This window comes from Drosophila grimshawi, unplaced genomic scaffold (genome assembly GCF_018153295.1).
Source record: "Drosophila grimshawi isolate 15287-2541.00 unplaced genomic scaffold, ASM1815329v1 contig_1369, whole genome shotgun sequence".
NCBI lineage: Eukaryota > Metazoa > Arthropoda > Insecta > Diptera > Drosophilidae > Drosophila > Drosophila grimshawi.
Window position 1 is genome coordinate 391,359 of NW_025062891.1, and position 18,757 is coordinate 410,115.

The 18,757-nt window shown below is 41.3% G+C and overlaps 6 protein-coding genes across 11 annotated transcripts; 2 read left to right on the forward strand and 4 right to left on the reverse strand.

Annotated features, from left to right (window-relative positions):
- Positions 1-1,611: 1,611 nt before the first annotated feature.
- On the reverse strand, positions 1,612-6,103 carry LOC6560158 (transitional endoplasmic reticulum ATPase TER94). 4 transcript variants are annotated; one of them, XM_032735117.1, is made up of 6 exons: positions 5,887-6,103; positions 5,032-5,134; positions 4,515-4,961; positions 2,546-4,135; positions 2,327-2,481; positions 1,612-2,242 (listed from the first exon to the last, which is right to left on the reverse strand). In XM_032735117.1, exons 1-6 carry the CDS (start codon positions 5,901-5,903, stop codon positions 2,149-2,151), a joined length of 2,406 nt encoding a protein of 801 aa, XP_032591008.1. In that variant the 5' UTR covers positions 5,904-6,103; the 3' UTR covers positions 1,612-2,148. The 4 variants fall into 4 exon arrangements, with proteins under 4 accessions (XP_032591008.1, XP_001986879.1, XP_032591006.1 ...); XM_001986843.2 differs by having other exon boundaries at positions 5,032-5,137; positions 5,887-6,094; XM_032735115.1 differs by lacking the exon at positions 5,887-6,103 and adding an exon at positions 5,193-5,336.
- Positions 6,104-6,182: 79 nt separating this feature from the next.
- Positions 6,183-9,192, reverse strand: LOC6560711 (flotillin-1). Of its 2 annotated transcripts, XM_001986844.3 has the most exons (8): positions 9,126-9,192; positions 8,784-8,859; positions 8,365-8,719; positions 7,804-7,815; positions 7,231-7,701; positions 7,026-7,169; positions 6,799-6,963; positions 6,439-6,507 (listed from the first exon to the last, which is right to left on the reverse strand). In XM_001986844.3, the coding sequence occupies exons 1-8, from the start codon at positions 9,175-9,177 to the stop codon at positions 6,490-6,492; spliced, it is 1,293 nt and encodes a 430-aa protein (XP_001986880.1). In that variant the 5' UTR covers positions 9,178-9,192; the 3' UTR covers positions 6,439-6,489. The 2 variants fall into 2 exon arrangements, with proteins under 2 accessions (XP_032591009.1, XP_001986880.1); XM_032735118.2 differs by lacking the exon at positions 7,804-7,815 and having other exon boundaries at positions 6,183-6,507.
- Positions 9,193-9,446: 254 nt separating this feature from the next.
- On the forward strand, positions 9,447-12,491 carry LOC6559936. 2 transcript variants are annotated; one of them, XM_032735119.1, is made up of 3 exons: positions 9,447-9,544; positions 11,142-12,242; positions 12,301-12,491. In XM_032735119.1, exons 2-3 carry the CDS (start codon positions 11,148-11,150, stop codon positions 12,409-12,411), a joined length of 1,206 nt encoding a protein of 401 aa, XP_032591010.1. In that variant the 5' UTR covers positions 9,447-9,544; positions 11,142-11,147; the 3' UTR covers positions 12,412-12,491. The 2 variants fall into 2 exon arrangements, with proteins under 2 accessions (XP_032591010.1, XP_001986882.2); XM_001986846.3 differs by lacking the exon at positions 9,447-9,544 and adding an exon at positions 10,683-10,884.
- On the reverse strand, positions 9,528-11,064 carry LOC6559602 (cyclin-dependent kinase 5 homolog). Its single transcript, XM_001986845.2, has 4 exons — positions 10,762-11,064; positions 10,500-10,687; positions 10,058-10,422; positions 9,528-10,003 (listed from the first exon to the last, which is right to left on the reverse strand). Exons 1-4 carry the CDS (start codon positions 10,927-10,929, stop codon positions 9,840-9,842), a joined length of 885 nt encoding a protein of 294 aa, XP_001986881.1. The 5' UTR covers positions 10,930-11,064; the 3' UTR covers positions 9,528-9,839.
- A 105-nt stretch (positions 12,492-12,596) lies between the features above and the next one.
- On the forward strand, positions 12,597-16,813 carry LOC6559456 (GATA zinc finger domain-containing protein 14). Its single transcript, XM_001986847.2, has 3 exons — positions 12,597-13,435; positions 14,407-15,354; positions 15,422-16,813. The coding sequence occupies exons 1-3, from the start codon at positions 13,050-13,052 to the stop codon at positions 16,518-16,520; spliced, it is 2,433 nt and encodes an 810-aa protein (XP_001986883.1). The 5' UTR covers positions 12,597-13,049; the 3' UTR covers positions 16,521-16,813.
- A 915-nt stretch (positions 16,814-17,728) lies between these two features.
- Positions 17,729-18,671, reverse strand: LOC6559457. Its single transcript, XM_001986848.2, has one exon. The coding sequence runs from the start codon at positions 18,583-18,585 to the stop codon at positions 17,845-17,847; it is 741 nt and encodes a 246-aa protein (XP_001986884.1). The 5' UTR covers positions 18,586-18,671; the 3' UTR covers positions 17,729-17,844.
- Between the last annotated feature and the right edge of the window lie 86 nt (positions 18,672-18,757).

The window sequence follows — 18,757 nt, forward strand, 5'->3', positions numbered from 1 at the left end:
CTCACTTATATCCCCCTCCCAATTCTAAGCTCTAAGCTATACTCTATCCACGCAAACATGTGCAACTACGCATATATATATCATGTACATGTATCTGTATTTATATATACTACTTATAAACTGAATGAGCTTAAAATATGGTAAACCCAAACTCCAGTACTTTATAAACGTTACTTTATTGCTTGTAAAATGCGTAACTAAAACCAAATTACTTAAATGTACTTTGTAGTTATGTAAAAGCAAATATAAACAATTTAACTGGCATACCAACAGTCGAAAGGTGTTCACAAAAACTATATAAAAACAAAAAAAAAAAACAAAAACTAATAAAAGAAAATATAACAAAACTAAGAAATGCAAATATCATTAAATTAAAAACTTGTTACACGTGACATAAATAAAATAAATACAATCAAAAAACAAAAACAAACAAAAACATGAGAAAAATTTAAAGTAAATATGTTTAATCCTATATAATTGGTGTCTAGTCTATGTTCAAGACTTTAAAAGCAACAAATTCTTGAAAACACACAAAATAAAACAAAATAAAACAACCATCATAGCAACAAGAAAGCATGCATAAATATATCAAAATAAAATGAAAACCAATTAAAAAATATGATAGCGAACATAATTATATAAGAAAGCTGAAAGTGCTGGCCATTTTCTTCTAAAAAAAAAAAAAAAAAAAACAACAACAAATGAGAAACACAACACGCACAATCCACAGCACATACATAATATACTCACACACACAAACACACTCACACACAAACAAACAAAGAAACAACCAATAAGCAAAGCTCAAAGAAAATTAAAAACGAAAACGTGAAAATGATTAATAAACAAACATGAATTTTGAAATGAAAACGCGCTAAAAATGAAAACAAATTTCAATTTTAACTGTTGTGTTGTAATTATGCATAAAGCGTATTTAATTATGTATGTGTAACAAAAAAAAAATACAAAAATCAAAATAAATATGTATGTATGTATTTAATGAGCATATTTAAAATGTAGACACGGCAAAACAAAACAAAAAAAAAATCAAAAAACAGAAAAGAAAAGAACATTTCATTGGAACTTTGCAATAGGCGTTTATAAATTAAGGAAAATCAAATCAATCCATTGAGAAACGCCACACAGAAGCTGCTTAAAAAAAAGAGATGGAGAATTCTTCAAATTATTTGCTTTTCATTTAACCAATGCCAAAAAAAAGATTGATTTGAATTTGTGTCATTTGAGCGCAGCAACAATTGGCATGGATAAATCTTATATAGCATACTAAGTTATAGTATTGTGAAAATATTCTTCAGATACCGCGTTATGTGTCGCAAAAAGCAAAAAGCCGAGGCAAACATGACGAAATGAATACAAGTTTAATAAAAGCGATAAAAACACTAATTCATTTGCAGTTTTTTTTTATTATTATTTTTATTTCAGAAGTCAGCTGCAATCCTATCAAATTAACGTTCCAGATAAGCATATACATATTCGTCTACGGGGCATCTCTTAGCCATAGTACTCCTACACCATTAAATCCAGCATTACTGTATGCTTACAGGGTATCGTCGAATTGAGCACTCTTTACTAATTTCCAAATGCAAATGATCCGACTTTATAATTTTTATTCACTTAAAAACGTAGCTCCAAATACACTTATAATTTTAAGATGTTTAATATATGTATGTATGTGTATATGTGTATTGTTTATTATCATTATAATGTATATAGAACTCCAATATCGGTCGCTCATCTACTCTCCGATAATGCACGAATGATAAGTGAGGCTAATGTTCTTCTGGTTTTTGAGAGGCGCCAATTACAAATTACAATTTGATACACGGATTGGTATCAAATTTTTGTTATCGAATTATATTATTTTAATATGTTGTTCTTGCTTTTGTTGTTGTTGTTGTTGAGCTGTATTTTGTGTTGTTTTCTACGGTTTGCTGCTGCTGCTGATGATGGCGCTGCTGCTACACTTGATTGGCCGCTTCTGCCTTCACGCTGAATGTGTTTAAAATTGTTGCTGTTGTTGTGGTTGTCGCCCGGTTCTGTTTTGTTTTAGTTGTTGTTGTTGTTGTTGTTTTAGGAGGAAAAATTCATTTAAAAATTGTGGTTTTTGTCTTTTGTAAAACTAGAAATCTAACTATAAAGATCATCATCGCCATTGTCGCCTGGCGAGTTAACTGGCATATTGGTGCCAGACCCTGAGGTGTTGCCGGCATTACCGGGGAATCTGTAATTAATTGTGACAGACAAATTAATAAAAATCTCAATTATCATAAATAAAAGACATCAATTTCAATTCGATCGAACTTACCTAAAGTTTTGTCCAAATCCACGGGACTGTTGCAAAGTCTGGGCGAACATCTCGTATTTACGTATATCGTTGTCCGACACGGAGCGACGAGCAAACTTCATTGCCTCCTCAAAGTGGCCACGCGTTATCTCCGGCACTGGGTCATCCTCGTCCATCTTCAAAATAACAATTACACAAACATAAATATTCCTCAGATGAGCAATATGCGATCGCACTTACGTCCATAGCGGAGTTCTGGTTCTCGGCCCGATCCTTTTCGCGGCGTATCTCGGCCTCAATCGCCTGTCGAATGGCCAGCTTGCAGGCGCGCTGACAGATCTCGGTTAAATCGGCACCCGAGAAGCCCTGCGTCACCTTGGCAATGTATGTCAGGTCGACCTCCTTGGCCAGCGGCGATTTGCGCAAATTTGCCTTAAGTATAGCCTCACGTGACTTATCATCGGGCAATGGAATATAGATCAGCTGATCTAAGCGACCCGGACGCAAAATGGCCGGATCAATGATATCCGGCCGATTGGTGGCGCCAATAATAAACACATTCTTCTTGGCACCCATGCCATCCATTTCGGTTAGAATCTGATTGATAACACGATCGGCAGCACCGCCAGCATCGCCGACATTGCCGCCACGAGCCTTGGCAATCGAGTCCAACTCGTCGAAGAAGAGCACACAAGGTGCCGCCGAGCGGGCCTTGTCAAAGATGTCGCGCACATTGGCCTCGGACTCGCCGAACCACATGGTCAGTAGCTCGGGTCCCTTCACCGAAATAAAATTTGCCTGGCATTCGTTGGCAATGGCCTTGGCCAGCAGCGTCTTACCGCAACCGGGTGGGCCGTAGAAGAGAACGCCACGGCTTGGTTGCATGCCGAACTTGAGGAACTTGTCGGGATGTTCGACTGGGTATTGGACCAGCTCCTGCAGCTCCTTCTTCACGTTCTCGAGGCCGCCAATGTCTGTCCAGGTGGTGTTGGGCACCTCCACAACCGTTTCGCGCAGCGCCGATGGGCTGGACTTGGTCATCGCATACCGGAAGTTCTCCATGGTGACAGCCAGCGAGGCCAGCACTTCGGCATCAATTTTATCATCTTCCAGATCGATCAGATCCATCTTCTCACGGATTTGCTGCAGCGCAGCCTCCGAGCACAACGAAGCCAAATCGGCACCGACATGACCGTGAGTCTCGGCAGCAATCTGCTCAAGATCAACATCCTCATGCAGTTTCATGTTCTTGGTGTGTATGCGCAGCACCTCCAAGCGGCCGGTGGCATCCGGAATACCAATATCAATTTCACGATCGAAACGCCCGAAGCGACGCAGCGCTGGATCAATAGAATTGGGCCGATTGGTGGCCGCCATGACAATCAAGTGCGAGCTCTTCTTCATGCCGTCCATCAGCGTCAGTAGCTGCGACACAATGCGACGCTCCACCTCGCCGTGCGTCTTGTCGCGCTTGGGTGCAATCGCATCGATTTCATCGATGAAAATAATGGCCGGCGAGTTCTTTTCGGCCTCCTCAAATGCTTTGCGCAGATTCGACTCGGATTCGCCGGCCAGCTTGGACATGATCTCGGGTCCGTTGATCAAAAAGAAGAATGCGCCCGTCTCGTTGGCAACGGCGCGTGCAATCAGCGTTTTACCAGTGCCGGGTGGGCCATACATGAGAATGCCACGCGGTGGCTTCACTCCGATCGCCTTGAACAGTGACGGATGACGCAACGGAAGCTCAACCATCTCCTTGATCTGTGCCAGCTGCTTGCGGCAACCGCCAATATCGTCATAGCCCACAGCATTCAAAGACTCCTCCTCCTCCTACAGCGAAGCGTGAAATTTTCATTGAGCGTTAAACAAACAAATTCAACTCGAACGCAGCACAGTGGATGAAAATGGCCAAAAAACAAAAAGAATGCTTTCTTTGGTGAATCTAATGCTAATACAAAATATGTCTGATGTCTTGAAATATTGGAGTACAGAAAAAAGACGGATCTCTAAACCAAGTTACTGATAGTTTAGTTAACACAGATGCAGACCGACTTCAACTCCACGGTTGATGCTGACCAAGATATACTTGGTCATATAGGTATATAAAATCAGGTCGTGAACATAGTCCACATCAACCCATTTACCAGTTAAACCCAGGATAGCCATTCACTGCGCTGCGTGTACTTAACAACTCTCACAGTCAGCTTACCTCGCGCTTGATGGGATCACCATCGCAGAAGATGACCGTTTCGGGAGCTACAATGCAGTAGGGCTCGGGATCGGTGAGCACCACTTTGAACTCAATGGGGCGCATGGCGGCGCGCACAATGAAATTGTCACCCATGTGAATGGGACGATAGGCCTCGAGGAAATAGGGTTTCAGATAGATCTCAAAGAGATTGCCCGTAACGCCCTCGGTGGTGTCATCGATGGGCAAGATGCGTACACGCTTGCCGTACTTGACATCCGGGCAGGATTGCACGGAGACAACGTCCGCCACGTGGACGCACAGATTGTTGCGCACAACGCGATTCATGCGGATCTTCTCGTCGGGACAGGTCTCATCCGATAGCACAATGCAGACCGTCTCCTTGCGTCGCTTGCCCTTCAGAATGACGGTGTCGCCACGGAAGAGCTGCAGCTCATCCATTTTCGCCTAAACATTCAGATTAGTTTAGATTTCAATTGATGACGTGGCCTTTCAACAAATTTCGGCTTCGACATACCTGCGAAAGCGACACGACGGAATTGTCATCATTCTGCGCCTCCTCGACAATCAGACGATTGGGACGATCCTTGCGCTTCAAAATTGCCGTTGCCAGGTCATCGCTGCTGAAACAAGCAATATAATCGGGAGAGTTAATAAATAAAACCCTGTCAACCGCACCGTTTCTCATTGGAACCCTGTGGCCTAAATTGACCCAAACTATCGCTAATTTTCAACTGTTCCTCGAGCTCGTTGCGATAGTGGCGCACCATGTCGGGCACATCGTTATCCGTTATGCGCTGCTCAAGCGAATGCTGCGACCTGCTGCTGGCATCATTTTCACCATTGCCGTTTGACATTATATCCCCTGGTTTTTTTTTGCTCAATTTCACTTAACGGTGACTAACTAACGAATTAAAGAAAACAAAGCTAACACTGCGTCACGTTTTCGTATATACATTTAATGATAAACTGACTGGGAATCCATAGGCTCACTTATGGATTACCAGTTCCCAAATAAAGGCAAAGTATTTGCAACTCAACCCTCAACAAAGAAAGAAAGGGCTGCAACAACAACAACAAGAACGGAAATTACGATTTTCTTTGGGATTAGGATTCTTCCAGTTTCGCAATATGCATAAATTAGGCTGTGTATTGCCAGTACTAACAATATGCATATATTTATTGCGGAAAACTCTCATTTAAGCAACACAACATGACGCTCATTTGTCTTCAGTTTTCACACAATTTTCCTATGTGGCCTTTTGGTTTTTTTTTTTCTCTCATTCGGCCAATGACTGCGCGAAATTGTGACTGTCTCAGCGCTGAGTGTCGGCATTCTTTTGATGATGTTTATTGTAACATATACACTTACCCCTTGGAATCAGCCATTGTATATGATTTGTGATGAAACTTTCAAACTTAATTATACAAATTGGCGCGTTTATATCTTGAAAAAAACCTTTAAAAATTGAGCACAACTTCTGTACAAAAACCACAAATGATTTCGCTTAATGTCCGCAGGGGCTGCCAACTCAAGTAATGCAAAAACGCGTTGGCAGCGTTGGCATACGAAAAGTGCTGAGTTGTGTGATAATTAGTGCTGAGACTTCGTTTCACGAAAAGACTATCGATAAATTGGGAATGCAGTCAAACAATTGTAATGCAATGTAAACTGTAGCGACTGTTTGCCGCATTTATTTGAAATTTAAATGAGTTTTGTGTAGATCTCTTGTATAAAGACATATATAAATACATATACATTTATAATTCTTATATTTATATTGAATACAAAATATGTTTTAGCTATTTAAATTTTTGTGCAAAATTACACTTGTTACATACAAAAAATTTGTTGAAAGTAAACGAGTAAATGCGCTTTGTCTCAATTATTTTGCAGAATTGTTTGTTTCGTTTTGTTTCGAAATATATTTTGGAGTGGTATTTTATTTTGGAGAGTATTTTTGGATTCGGACATTTAGCCAGCATGCACAGACTGAAACGAAGAAAAAAAATTAAATTAAAGGCAAAATCATATATATGATAGTATGGAGAAAACGGAAAATCAGAATGCTAAAAAAAAAAACAATTATATATATAGTATATACATATAAATATTTCCACATTTCAGAAGAAACATATGTAATCATAGAACTTCATATAATGTAGCTACATTTCTCTATCAAGTCTTTTGATTGCCATTTGTTTTGAGTTTTGTGTTGTTGTTGTATTCGCTGTTTGCCGTTGGTTTGCAGTCGCCTTAAATAAATTCTGAATTGGAACGTACCCTGGCAATGTCGACGCCAGTAATGCTCTTAACCAGCTCCGGCACTTTGTTGACAATCGCCAATACCTCGCCTGTCAACTTGGCGGCACCGATGTCGCCCTGGCCACTCGACACCATGGTTATCTTTCTGGCCTGTGACAAGGGTGCAGCCACCTCGGCGGCAACCTAGAAACAAAAGAAAACGAATTAGAGGCAATGCTTGTTAGTATAATTGGGACACGACGCACCTTGGGGAGCGTATCCAACAGCATCTCCACCATGGCAGCCTCACGATATTCACGATAGGCATCGGCCTTCTGTGCCATTTGCTCGGCCTCAGCCTTTGCCTTGGCCGCAATGGCAAACGCCTCAGCTTCGCCACGGATTTTAATCTGCAATAAATGCAATTCGTTTTGAAATATTTCATTTAATAAAATTAATTTGTAAACTAACCGATTCAGCCTCGGCTTCGGCTTCCATCACGACACGTAGCTTGTTGGCCTCGGCTAACTTTTCGAGACGATATTTTTCAGCCTCAGCTGGGCAACGCACGGTGGCATCCAGCTCCTTCTCGCGACGCATTATTTCCTGCTCTTGCACGGCTATTTCCTGGGTACGCTCGATGACCTTCACCTGCATCTGTTCCTCCTTTATGCGCTGCTTGGTCTTTGCCGCCTGCAGCTCGTAAGCCATATCAGCCTCGGCCTTCTTGGTCTGCACCTCCAGATCGTAAGCAGCACGCTTCAGCTCAAAGTCGCGCTGGGCCTTGGCAATGTCGGTGTCGTTGAGGAAACGGGCCGCCATACGCTGCTCCTCGGCAATGGCCTCCTTGATGTGAGCCTCGGCACGTGCCTCTGCCTCACCGATGCGAGCGTCACGCTTCACCTCAGCCGTACGAGCCATGCCCAACGATCTCAGATAGCCCTGTTAATTGAGAAGAGGATATATGTAGGGATTTTTAGTACAATACAAGTCGCAATGCCTTCAATTAGGTGGACTCCCAAACACCGATCACAATATACGCACCTTGGAGTCGCCCTGAGTCGATATGTACATACATGCAAAAATACATAATATTTCAGTTACTCAAAAGGAAACGACGTGCCAATAAAACAAACATAAATTATTTATAGCCAGTGTTGCCAATTCCGCTACTTTCCCGTTAAATCGGGCTGTTCTTTGGCTTTTTTCCTCTTTAAATTTGACAAAAAAAAAACAAATATATGCAAAAATCATGTATATCAACTCCATTCGTAAATTGTTGATATGAGATAAGAATAGTAAAGAATATATATGAATATATGTATTAATGTGTATGTCTGTATGATGATGAAAAAAGATGCAGGCCAAACAGAAAGTGTTTCTACAATTAAAATGTGCAATTTTATGCTATATAAAAACGATATTAATAATGAAATTTTCGATGTATTTGAATAAATAAATAAATGCCAAAATTTCATTCACTGATTTTTCTATATAAATTGTAGAAACAATTACTTGGTTTCTCCCAAACAGATGGCAACACTGGCCAGTGCATACCTACATGTGTAGTGTATCGAATATGGGGAATCAATTTAATTGGCTTACCTCCTCGTCACGCAGATCCTTAATGGTGTAGGACACCACAGTGATACCCATGTTGGCCAGATCGCTGGATGCCACCTCGAACACCTGCTTGCTGAACTTCTTGCGATCCTTGTAGATCTCCTCCACGGTCATAGAGCCCATAATGGCGCGCTGGTGACCCTCCAGTGTGACCAGAGCGATGTGATTAATTTCCGCCTCCGTTTTGCCCAGGAATTGCTCGCAGGCAGTCAGGAGCATATCCTCGTTCTGGCCCTGCACCTTGACCTGAGCAATGCCAGTGACAGAGATTGGCACACCTTGACTTGTGTATACACATGGGCTTTCCACTTGCAGCGTCATCGTATTCAATGAAATGCTGAAGCAAAGACAGTTACATTTATTGCGTGATGTCAGAACTCAAGGTCGATTGAATTAATTACCGTTGTACTTGTTGAATCGACGGCCAGACAAAGGCTCGACCGCCGGGCACCAACAATGGTTTCATATAGAAGCATCCTAGCAGGATAAATAAACAACAAACAAGTTTCGGTTATGTTTACAAACAATGAAAACAAAAAACATCAAAAATCGCAGATATTTCAATTTTTTTTTTTGCGGCAACGGCGTTCGTTGGATGCGCACGCACGGCTTCGGACTCTTACAATTTGCTTGTACATAAAAATCGATAAGAAGTGACGTCATTTAAGGGTGCTGCCCCAAGAGCACTTTATTGACAATCTTTTAAAATACTTTTGTAATCTTTTGTTTATAAATACGCTTACCTGATACGACAAGTGCTTCATTTGGGCCACAGGTCACAAATCCCCAAGTCATTATTGGTCAACTACAACTGCAACAATATTCTCGATTTAGATCACGGGTTTGTTTTTCAACGCAACTCGTTCAAAAGTTCGTTTTGGGTGATATTTTATTTTACACTCGTATAAAAAGTATCGTCTGTTATTAAATTATTGAGTTGCGTTAACGAATCGGCAAGTATTTATAGAAACGAAGCCCCCTCTTTTTCGTTTTTTTAGATATAAGAACGCGAGAGACGACCGGTCTGTCGAGAACACGAAAAGTAACTAAACAACTGCTGAATTGACCCGCATGTGCGCAGTGCGCATCGTCTTTAACCCTTAGCAGAGGCTGTGTGGTTGTTTGGCTAGTGATAAGAATGGAGCTTTGTTTACATATTTAGGTATGTATATATTTATGAAGATTTATTCTATAAATATTGAGTGAACTAGGTACAGTTGCAAATTTGGTTCTTAAATTTAATTAATTATGTATAATTAAAATATTACAACTGATGGCATTTTTTTCTCATGGTATCATTTTTGGTAAAAACTAAGCTAATAGAAATTGCAATGAATTGAGGATAAAAACAATATGTATAAATAAAAATTACATTCCTAAAATATACATAAAATTCATATTATATCATAATATTGAAACAGTCGTTAGAACTAGAGCCAGTTAACCTGATTGCCACATTAATGACCCGATGAAGAGCTGTCTGTGAAATATGGATGCTGCATGGCAGCTTCCGCACTAATTCGCTGATTCGGACGGCAAACAAGCAGTTTCTGCAGTAAATCACGGCCCTTTGTATTCAGTCTTGGTACAAGTTGGCTCCACGATGTAATTGGTGGAAACGCTAAGCGAAACAGAAAATGAAAAGATGTCAACGTTTTGTTAATTAAATATTTACATGGAAGCGCCACGTAATCAGTGAGATGCGAGACACCAGGCCAAGACTCCTCGGTTGGTGTGCCAAGCACACGGAATATCTTTAGCAGTTGGTCGAGCACATCAGAGCCAGGGAATAGCGGACGTCCAGCATCAGCTAATTCGGCCAATATGCAGCCCGCTGACCACATATCGATGCTGGTCGTGTACAGTTTGGCGCCGAAGAGTACATCGGGTGGACGATACCACAGCGTTACCACCTCAGCGGAATAGCATTTGACGGGTATGCCAAAAGCACGGGCGAGACCAAAGTCGGCCAATTTCAGCTCGCCGTTCTTGTTGATGAGCAAGTTTTGCGGTTTCAGATCCCGATGCAGCACATTGTGACTACAAAAAATAACATAACAAACTTTCAAAATTCAAATCCAAATGCAAGTGCAGTTGCAGCTGCTTGAGGCACCCACCTGTGACAAAAGGCCAAGCCGCGCAACAGTTGCAACATGAAACTTCGACAAACAGTCATATCGATTTCTCCATTCAAACTGTCAAAATACTTTTTTAGGTCCTGATCGCAGTGTTCGAATACCAGAGTTAATTTCTTATCGGAGTGCAACACATCACAGAGTCGAACAATGTTTTTATGCTTGAGTTCCTGGTGGTAAATGTGACGTAAACATTTGGCTACTTCATTGAGTAAACCTTCCGGTTGTGAAACAAAAAACAAACCTTCAGTAAGCATATTTCTCTCAGCGCGGAACTCGGCACACCCTCGTCATCTTCATCTAGACGGACTCGTTTCAGTGCCACTATTTCCATAGTGTCTCGATTACGGCCCTTGAACACCGTCCCGTAAGTGCCCTCACCAATTTTCTCCATTTTATCATATTTTTGCATGTTTATAAAATAATTTTGACACGATTATCTGAAATACCGTGCGCGTTGCCAGACCGTCATTAATCAGCTGTTTGCCTAAGTCGCGTTAAGTTAGCTGCGAACGCAAATTCGAGTCTGCTGTCAATTCACTGTTGGTTACCAGCCAAATAATTAAATATACTTTTGAAAAAAATTACACATACTTATTTTTTATCTCTTTATTTTTCTTTTAGAAAAATATGGAGGCTTTAAACGACTATGTTGTCATCCGCATACTAAGTTTCTTGGATTTAAAATCACAGCAAATCATAATAGGTTTGCATCCACGATTCTATACTTTAATGGCAATTGTCTGGCGATCTCAGTATAAAACTGTCAGCATGTCATTGTACGAGGCAAACTTTTCTAACGAGGCCTTGCGTTATTTCTTTCGAAACATTTGCAATACAGTGCAAGTGCTACACCTTAAAATGGTATCGTTGGAACAGTTTGAAGAGCTCACCAGCAACGTTTTCCCAAAAGTCCATGATTTTCGTATCGGAACGAGCTCACGCCAACTGCTGACCGATTCAGATATACCTATAATTATTAAGAGTTTTCCAAGCTTAAGAACATTTAGTCCTCAGGGCGTTTTATCGGGCAAATATTTTGCGGATATCCCATTATTGGAACGCCTCACCCTGACATACTGTAAGCGATTTTGCGTACAAAATCTACAAATCATCATGAAGACACATAAGCTCAAAGAAATTAAAATGTGTCTGTTTGACGAAAGAACAATCAGATCGAGCAATATAAATTTGCCCCCAGAATGTATGGAAAATCTCGAATCAATCAAAATTGAATTGGAGGAGCTGGCCTGGTTTTCTGCTAATTTGAGTGAACTTAAGTGCTTGAAAGAGTTCATCCTGTGTGGGACAAGGGGCATGGCACCTTATCCTTTAATATGCCGAAAATTGCGTGGTTTAATTCTTAACCAGCATTTGAACATTTTGGAGACTTGCAACACCACACACATATTGGGCACTGTCATAAGAGCTAATCTTCAAGTGGATTCTCTTAAAATCGTTACGGATAACTCTTTATTCCATGATATAGCCCAATTTCGGACGGAAGACTATGCAAACATAAAGAAATTGTATTTGAAAAGCAGCTATATTGAAAAGAGCGCCTATCTAAACAGTCTAATGTACAATATTGGAAACCTGGAGCTCGTGAGCTTCGAACAGTGTGTTTTTGGATTTGATAATTATGAGTTTGTGGCATCAGCAATTGCAGAGAAGCGCACCAAACCACTCCAAGTGAATATTTATCAAAACTCATGCCTACAGACGGTACGTTCTTTAGAACATTATTAGAAGATACCTGTTTTTAAAAGTATTTTCCTTACAGAACCTACCGTGGGTTTGGACCAAAATCGGTGAACATTCTTTACTCCAATTCATCGAAGGCAGAAATTTTGAATATTCTTTCGAGCCCCTATACATTAGTTTTAAGAAATAAATGACGACAGAAGAGAAAACATTGTGAACAAAGTCAAAAACAAGCATATATCTTCTGAATAAAATAGTCTAAAATTGGAATTCCTAATATTTTTATTGTTTGTGCTTGTACAATTTTTAAACCCTAACGGAGCATAACATTACGCCGACAGTCTGTTAACAGTTGGCCCGATTGCAGTTCTTGAACAGGTTCGTTTTCACGGTTTCTAGTTCGATTAGCTGGTTCACGCAAGTTCACACAACTGTTCACTGCGAACCAAACGCATTCGCCATAAATTAATTCGGTATAAAATAAGTCAAATAAAATAGAAATTAATAGAATTGTGCATTTAGCTTAGTACGCACGTTAAGTTCTTAACAATATACAGGCCTGGTAAAGTTCCATGCAGGTGCGCCAAGTGAATAAAAGGTGAAATTTTATGCGCATTTCGACACCTTTGTCAAACGCTTATTTGCGCAAAATAAAAGTTCGAGTGTTGTTGTTTTTGGTGGGACACAGCACAAATACATAGAACTTGGCTCGCTTGTCGCGGAGGCAGTGGAAAACGCAAACAACAACAGCAACAATAAGAACAACAACAATAACAGCAGCAGCAGCAATAACAGCAACAAAAAAATTTGCGACAGCGATCACAAGAAATGGCTAATACTAATATGATTAGCAGCAATCATAACAGTAACAGCAACAGCACCGCCGCCTACACTTACAACAATTACAACAGTGCCAGTGCAGATAGCGGAAACAGCAGCGGCAGCAACGGTGGCGGTATCAGTGGCAGTGGCAGCATTGGACTCGGTGTCGGTGGTGTTGGCAGTGAGGTGCAAACGTTGCGCGAAGTCTGTAATATGCTCAATTCAAGCGCCACACCAAGTTATATGATACCAACAGGTGGTTGTGCCTACGATCACATTATTGCCATGATGCGCGGCCTTAACCTGCAGGACGATGGCATTGTGTTGAACAACAAAATCAAAGCCATTGAGACCGATTTCTGCAACATTGTGCGCGACGAATCGATGTTATGGTATGTATAATTATTTCTATGTGTATATCTATGTACGTGATTCTCTCCGTGTGTGTGTACGTGTGTCTGTCTGTCTGTGTGTTGTATGGCGCCGTCCATTGATGATTAATACAAGTCGGACATATGTATATATATATATATATACATATATATACATATATATATATATACGTATACGTATATTTATTGCCATGCACATATGTATATTTTTTCGCTACGTCAGAACTACTATTTAAACTTACAACTTTTTTTATGTAAACGATGTCGCAATTCGATTTAAACTCGGCAATGAGATTTTGCCGCAGATACCTGTAGAACGGCAGCGAGAAAGAGAGCAAGGGAAAAAGAAGCAAGTTTCCCGCCACCAGTTGATTAAAAACAGCATAAAGTGTCGGCTGGCCGCCAAATTAAATACCCTTTGCCAGTTAGACACATAATATTTTGATCTAAGCTCAACGTATTTATATATATATATATATATATATATATATATATATATATATATTGATTGATTGATATCAGATAGAGGGTGAACTCACTCCTCAGACTGTTTGTCAAAATTAGTATAGTGGAATTGCTAATGGATAAATACCGGTAGAAAGTTTCTTTTCCTCGAAAAGACACCCTCACAAGGGTGTACAAAATTTGTATTCCATCAGCATAGAAACATACCTGTAAATAAACAAATTATAATTCTATTTGTTTTATTTAAGCAGCGCAAACAAAAGTTTATGCGGCTTCTTATCACGCATGTTCGTGTTTTCCAATTTGCACCTACAGCTAGTAATTAGTTCGATTAAGTGCAATTTTCACATGGTAACTATAAAAACTAAAAATTGAAATACAAAATATGCTTTTCTTGTCTACTTAACAATGGTTACCCATACTAAAACATTCTCCTACATTCCTATGAACAGAAACAATAACTTCGCATAAACTAACAAAAATGTACATTTTTAAATGCATTTCAGCGAATCCATGGACTACATGAACAACAAAGCTTTGACGGATGCGGAAACGGCATTGAAATTCGCATTGCTTTTCTCGTCGCGCAACTTTGATGCGTTGGCCATGAAGGAGACGAAAGTGCGCAGCGCGATGCTGAAGATCCTGGAGACGAACTTTATGAATGCGGCTGCGTATCGGTTGCACGACAAGAATCGTTTGTATAACTCGATAACGCTGCTAGGCGAGTACTATCATCGTGTCCGGCTGGCGGATAATGCACCAATTACCATTCTGGGAGATTCGCTGCTCAATCTACTGTTGCACGAAATTAAAGATATTTCGGTGGTGATGAGTACGCGTTTGGCGCGCCTCGTCCTCTCACAGATAACGCTCAATGGGGAAATAATGCGAACGCGCCACAAGACGGACATCGATCAGCTGCTCTACCATGTCCGGCGGCATCTGATCATGCAGCCGGCGCTGACTGCTAAGGTGAAGGCGATGCTGCTAATGGTGCTCGATCTGTTCTACAGCCATTTCAAGCATGTGGGTGAGGAACTGGAGGCCATGTACACCAACTATTTGATCGTGGATGACGACGAGGACGATGGCGTCAACAACAACAACAACAATAATAGCAACAGTGGTGCAGATACACAGACACAAACGGATGCTTACAGCGACAGCGAAGAGCAGGGTAGCAGTGCCAATAACTCGGCGCAGGAGGTACCCAAGAAATGGAGCGAGCAGGTCTGCGAGGATTCGCTCTGTGATATTGTTTACGGCGAGACAGGAAGCAACATTGGTGATGAACAGCAGCAGCAGCATCATCAGTATAGTGAAAATGCCGGCAATGCCTATCAGGGCCACGACACCTTCACGCCTGGACGACAGGCTCGACGTGGTTATCAGCCACGCCATGTGCCGCGTCCCCTAAAGCAGGCTCACACACAGACTTCACCCGCTGCTGAGTGAGTACTCCTAGCCTCTAGAATACGTTGTGCATTATTTTAAATTCGTACCATTTATAACACGCAGCAATATCAGCTCTGATCATTATCCATCCATGGGCAGCAGTGAGGATCGCGACGAGACAAAGCCGCTGCCCAGTTGGCGGAAGACGCGCTTCAATCGCGCCAACGATGGGGATCATTCGAACGGTCGCTCTCGTCAGGATCAGCAACGGCGCTACAGCATTAGCTGCGACGACGATCATCAGAGTGTGCGCAGCGAGGGTCGTGGTAATTTGCGCTTGTACAGCATCGACGATCGCCGAAAGCACTCGCAGGAGCGATATGAGCGCAATCTGGGCGGCAGCAGCAACTACAACAATATCGTGAACTCCAATTGGGATCAGCGCGATGATCGCAGCGAGCGCTCCTACATTAGCAACTATGAGCGTGGCAACAGCTACAAGCGCGGCGGACGCCATAACAATCACAATCGCAACACTTACGACAAACCGCCGCGCTTCCAAAAGCAGCATCAGCAGATGCAGCAACAACATCATGATCAACACCAGCAGCATCACCAGCAGCACAGGGATCAACAGAAGATACACAGCGAAACTTGGCGTCGCTCGAATACGGCCATCAATAATGCATATCAAGATGAGAACTGTGCCTACAACTCGAACGGTCCCGAGTCCAACAGTCGCAGCTCGTCGCGTGCACGCACTCTGCCGCGTCCGGCCAAATCGCAAATGGATGACGGCACCAGGAAGAGCAACTCCAATGCGTATCGCTATAGTCAGAGCCCAACCCGTCCTGGTGGTAGTGGCAGTGGCGGCGTCGGCATTGTCGGTGGACCGCGGAACTTTCAACGTTACAGCAGTCAGAGCAGCCTGGCTAGCGAAGCGTCCAGCACATTTGATCGCCGCCAGCGAGCTCCAGATCAGCGTGCCCATTCGCATCAGCATCAGCCGCAACGTCATCGTAACTTTACGCGTCGCTCACAGCCAAACATCCATCAGCCGCAGGAGCAACAGCAGGGGCCGAGTTCACAGGAGCAACAGCAGCATCCACATCCGAATGCCGATAATACCTGGCACGAGGCGGTTGACAAGGATGAGAGCGAGCTGGTGCGCAATGCTCAACAGACAACAAAATACATGAACTACCTGTCCGCGCAGAAATGAGATAGACAAGTCCGCTGCAAGAGAGCTAAGCGGAAGTCGTGAATAGAAATGTATGGAGTAATTACAATATAAGCACGAGTACGATTTTCATAAAGTAATTGTCATAAAATTGAATTTGAATTGAAAGTCTGCAACGAGATTTTGTTTTCAAGCTGCAACCGCTAACCACTCCCAAACCGACCATGGAATCAATTTGCTCTTCAATTTTGTTTTTCATATACTGTATTTATAATTATTTTGATTTGTTGTAACCACTTTTGAATTGTTAGATTATAATTGTGGCGTTCATTTAACATGTTTGTATAATTTAATAGAGACTGCTTCTAATCTACAATTAGAGCTCAAATGTTGAACTTAACTCAACTCGTGGCCATTTGCATCTAATCTCCAATTCCCGCCTCAAATAAACAAGAAATCGAACTAATCACAAATCAAGATAGGCTCAAGTAATATTTATACAAATCGCATAGTAAAATCGGAAACAATTTATGCAATCCACAAAACAAACAAATTGTAAATATATATCTATTGTAGTCACGACGGAGCGATCAACATATATATACACCCAAGCACACCCACAAACACACACACACACACACATATACATATATAAATATATATACATAGGTACATAATTATACATGAGCATGTTTTATACAAGTTTTGTTAGAAACGTAAGTACAAAAGTCATAAACATGAAACAAAAATCCTATTTCTATTATAATTGTATGAATAAAAATGATGTTGTTTAAATGTTACATGCACGATTGCGCACCTTGTATTTTAGCTAAATATATCTAAATGTCATGTTATGATGCAGATCAAGAAGATTTATTAAGCAAATACAGATAAATACAGAAACATACATATACATGCATACCTTAAAAGAAAAGTTATTATAAATAATTTGAGAAACAAAAAAAGAAAAGAAATGAAATGAAAGAGAAAGACGCATTGTTATTGTGCCGAATTTGTTGAAACAACAAAAACACAAAATGAGAATTGACAGATAACAATACTGAATGCAAGATATATACATAGTTAGTCAGATACATATACGTATTTTTAAGCATAACAAGCGTTTAAATCATAGTTTATATTTATATATATATATATATATATAAATATGTAACTATATATGTATATATATATATATATACAAATACGTAGTCTAACAATAACAATTTTAATAAAAGTATTTCCAAGACTTTGATTTTAAGATTTGACATACGTATATATTGAAAACTGATAAATATAACACAGATGATGGCTGGATAACAATGCAAAATTGGGAGCAACAAGTTAAATTCGATTCGATATTATTTTAACGCTCGGCCTGCTCTTTGGGTGTGACCACGAGCACCTCATAGTTGCTCGAGCTAACCTCCTGGCTTCGATAGGGCATATATAAGACGCGATGAGATGGATGCACTTTGCCCAGCAGCGTTAGACCCTCATACACAGAACGACCCGTGCACAAGGCCTCACCGCTTTCCGAGTAGCCAGCCTTAAGGGCGCCCGGCGGCACGTATCCATCTGATGCCGCCACCCATTTGAGTTCACAGTCCGTCAGCACTAGGAGATCGACATCGGTGTTGAGTCTGTGTGCACTACAATTCCAGGGAGCGTAGACGACTTTCAGTTGTGGTACGTAATTGGCGGGCAGCAGATCTTCATGCAGATAGACGCGAGCCACATACGTATCGTGGCCGTCATGATCGGTGCCACATTGAACGGCACCTTCGATTGTGGTGAACGCAGTCGGATCCTCCAAATCGATAGGCACCCACTGGATTTGGGGGCGTTCCACATCTTCGATTCCGGTGCATTCGGCAAAATTCAAGTAAATGCGATGCACTCGCTGCCGGTGACAAATGGCCCGACATTGAGGACAACTCGGGGAACGGGATAGCCAACGAATCAGGCAATCCTTATGGAAAACATGACCACAGCTTGCGGTTGAAAATATGATGTCATTCGGACGATAGAACTCATTGCAAATACCGCATAAAACGTTGAGTGACTCAGCCTGTGAGTTTGTTGTTGCTGGTGTTCCCGCTTCCATGTTATCTAAGCTGTTCTTATAACTGAAGCCCGTCTCGCCCTTATCGGTGTGCCGTGAACCGTATTTCACCAGAAGAGCACACAAGCAAAAAAAAAAAAACAATTACAAATAACACCGATAGTTGCTATTTGTGTTAGTTAGAGACCAGTGACTCAGTTAATCGATATATCGA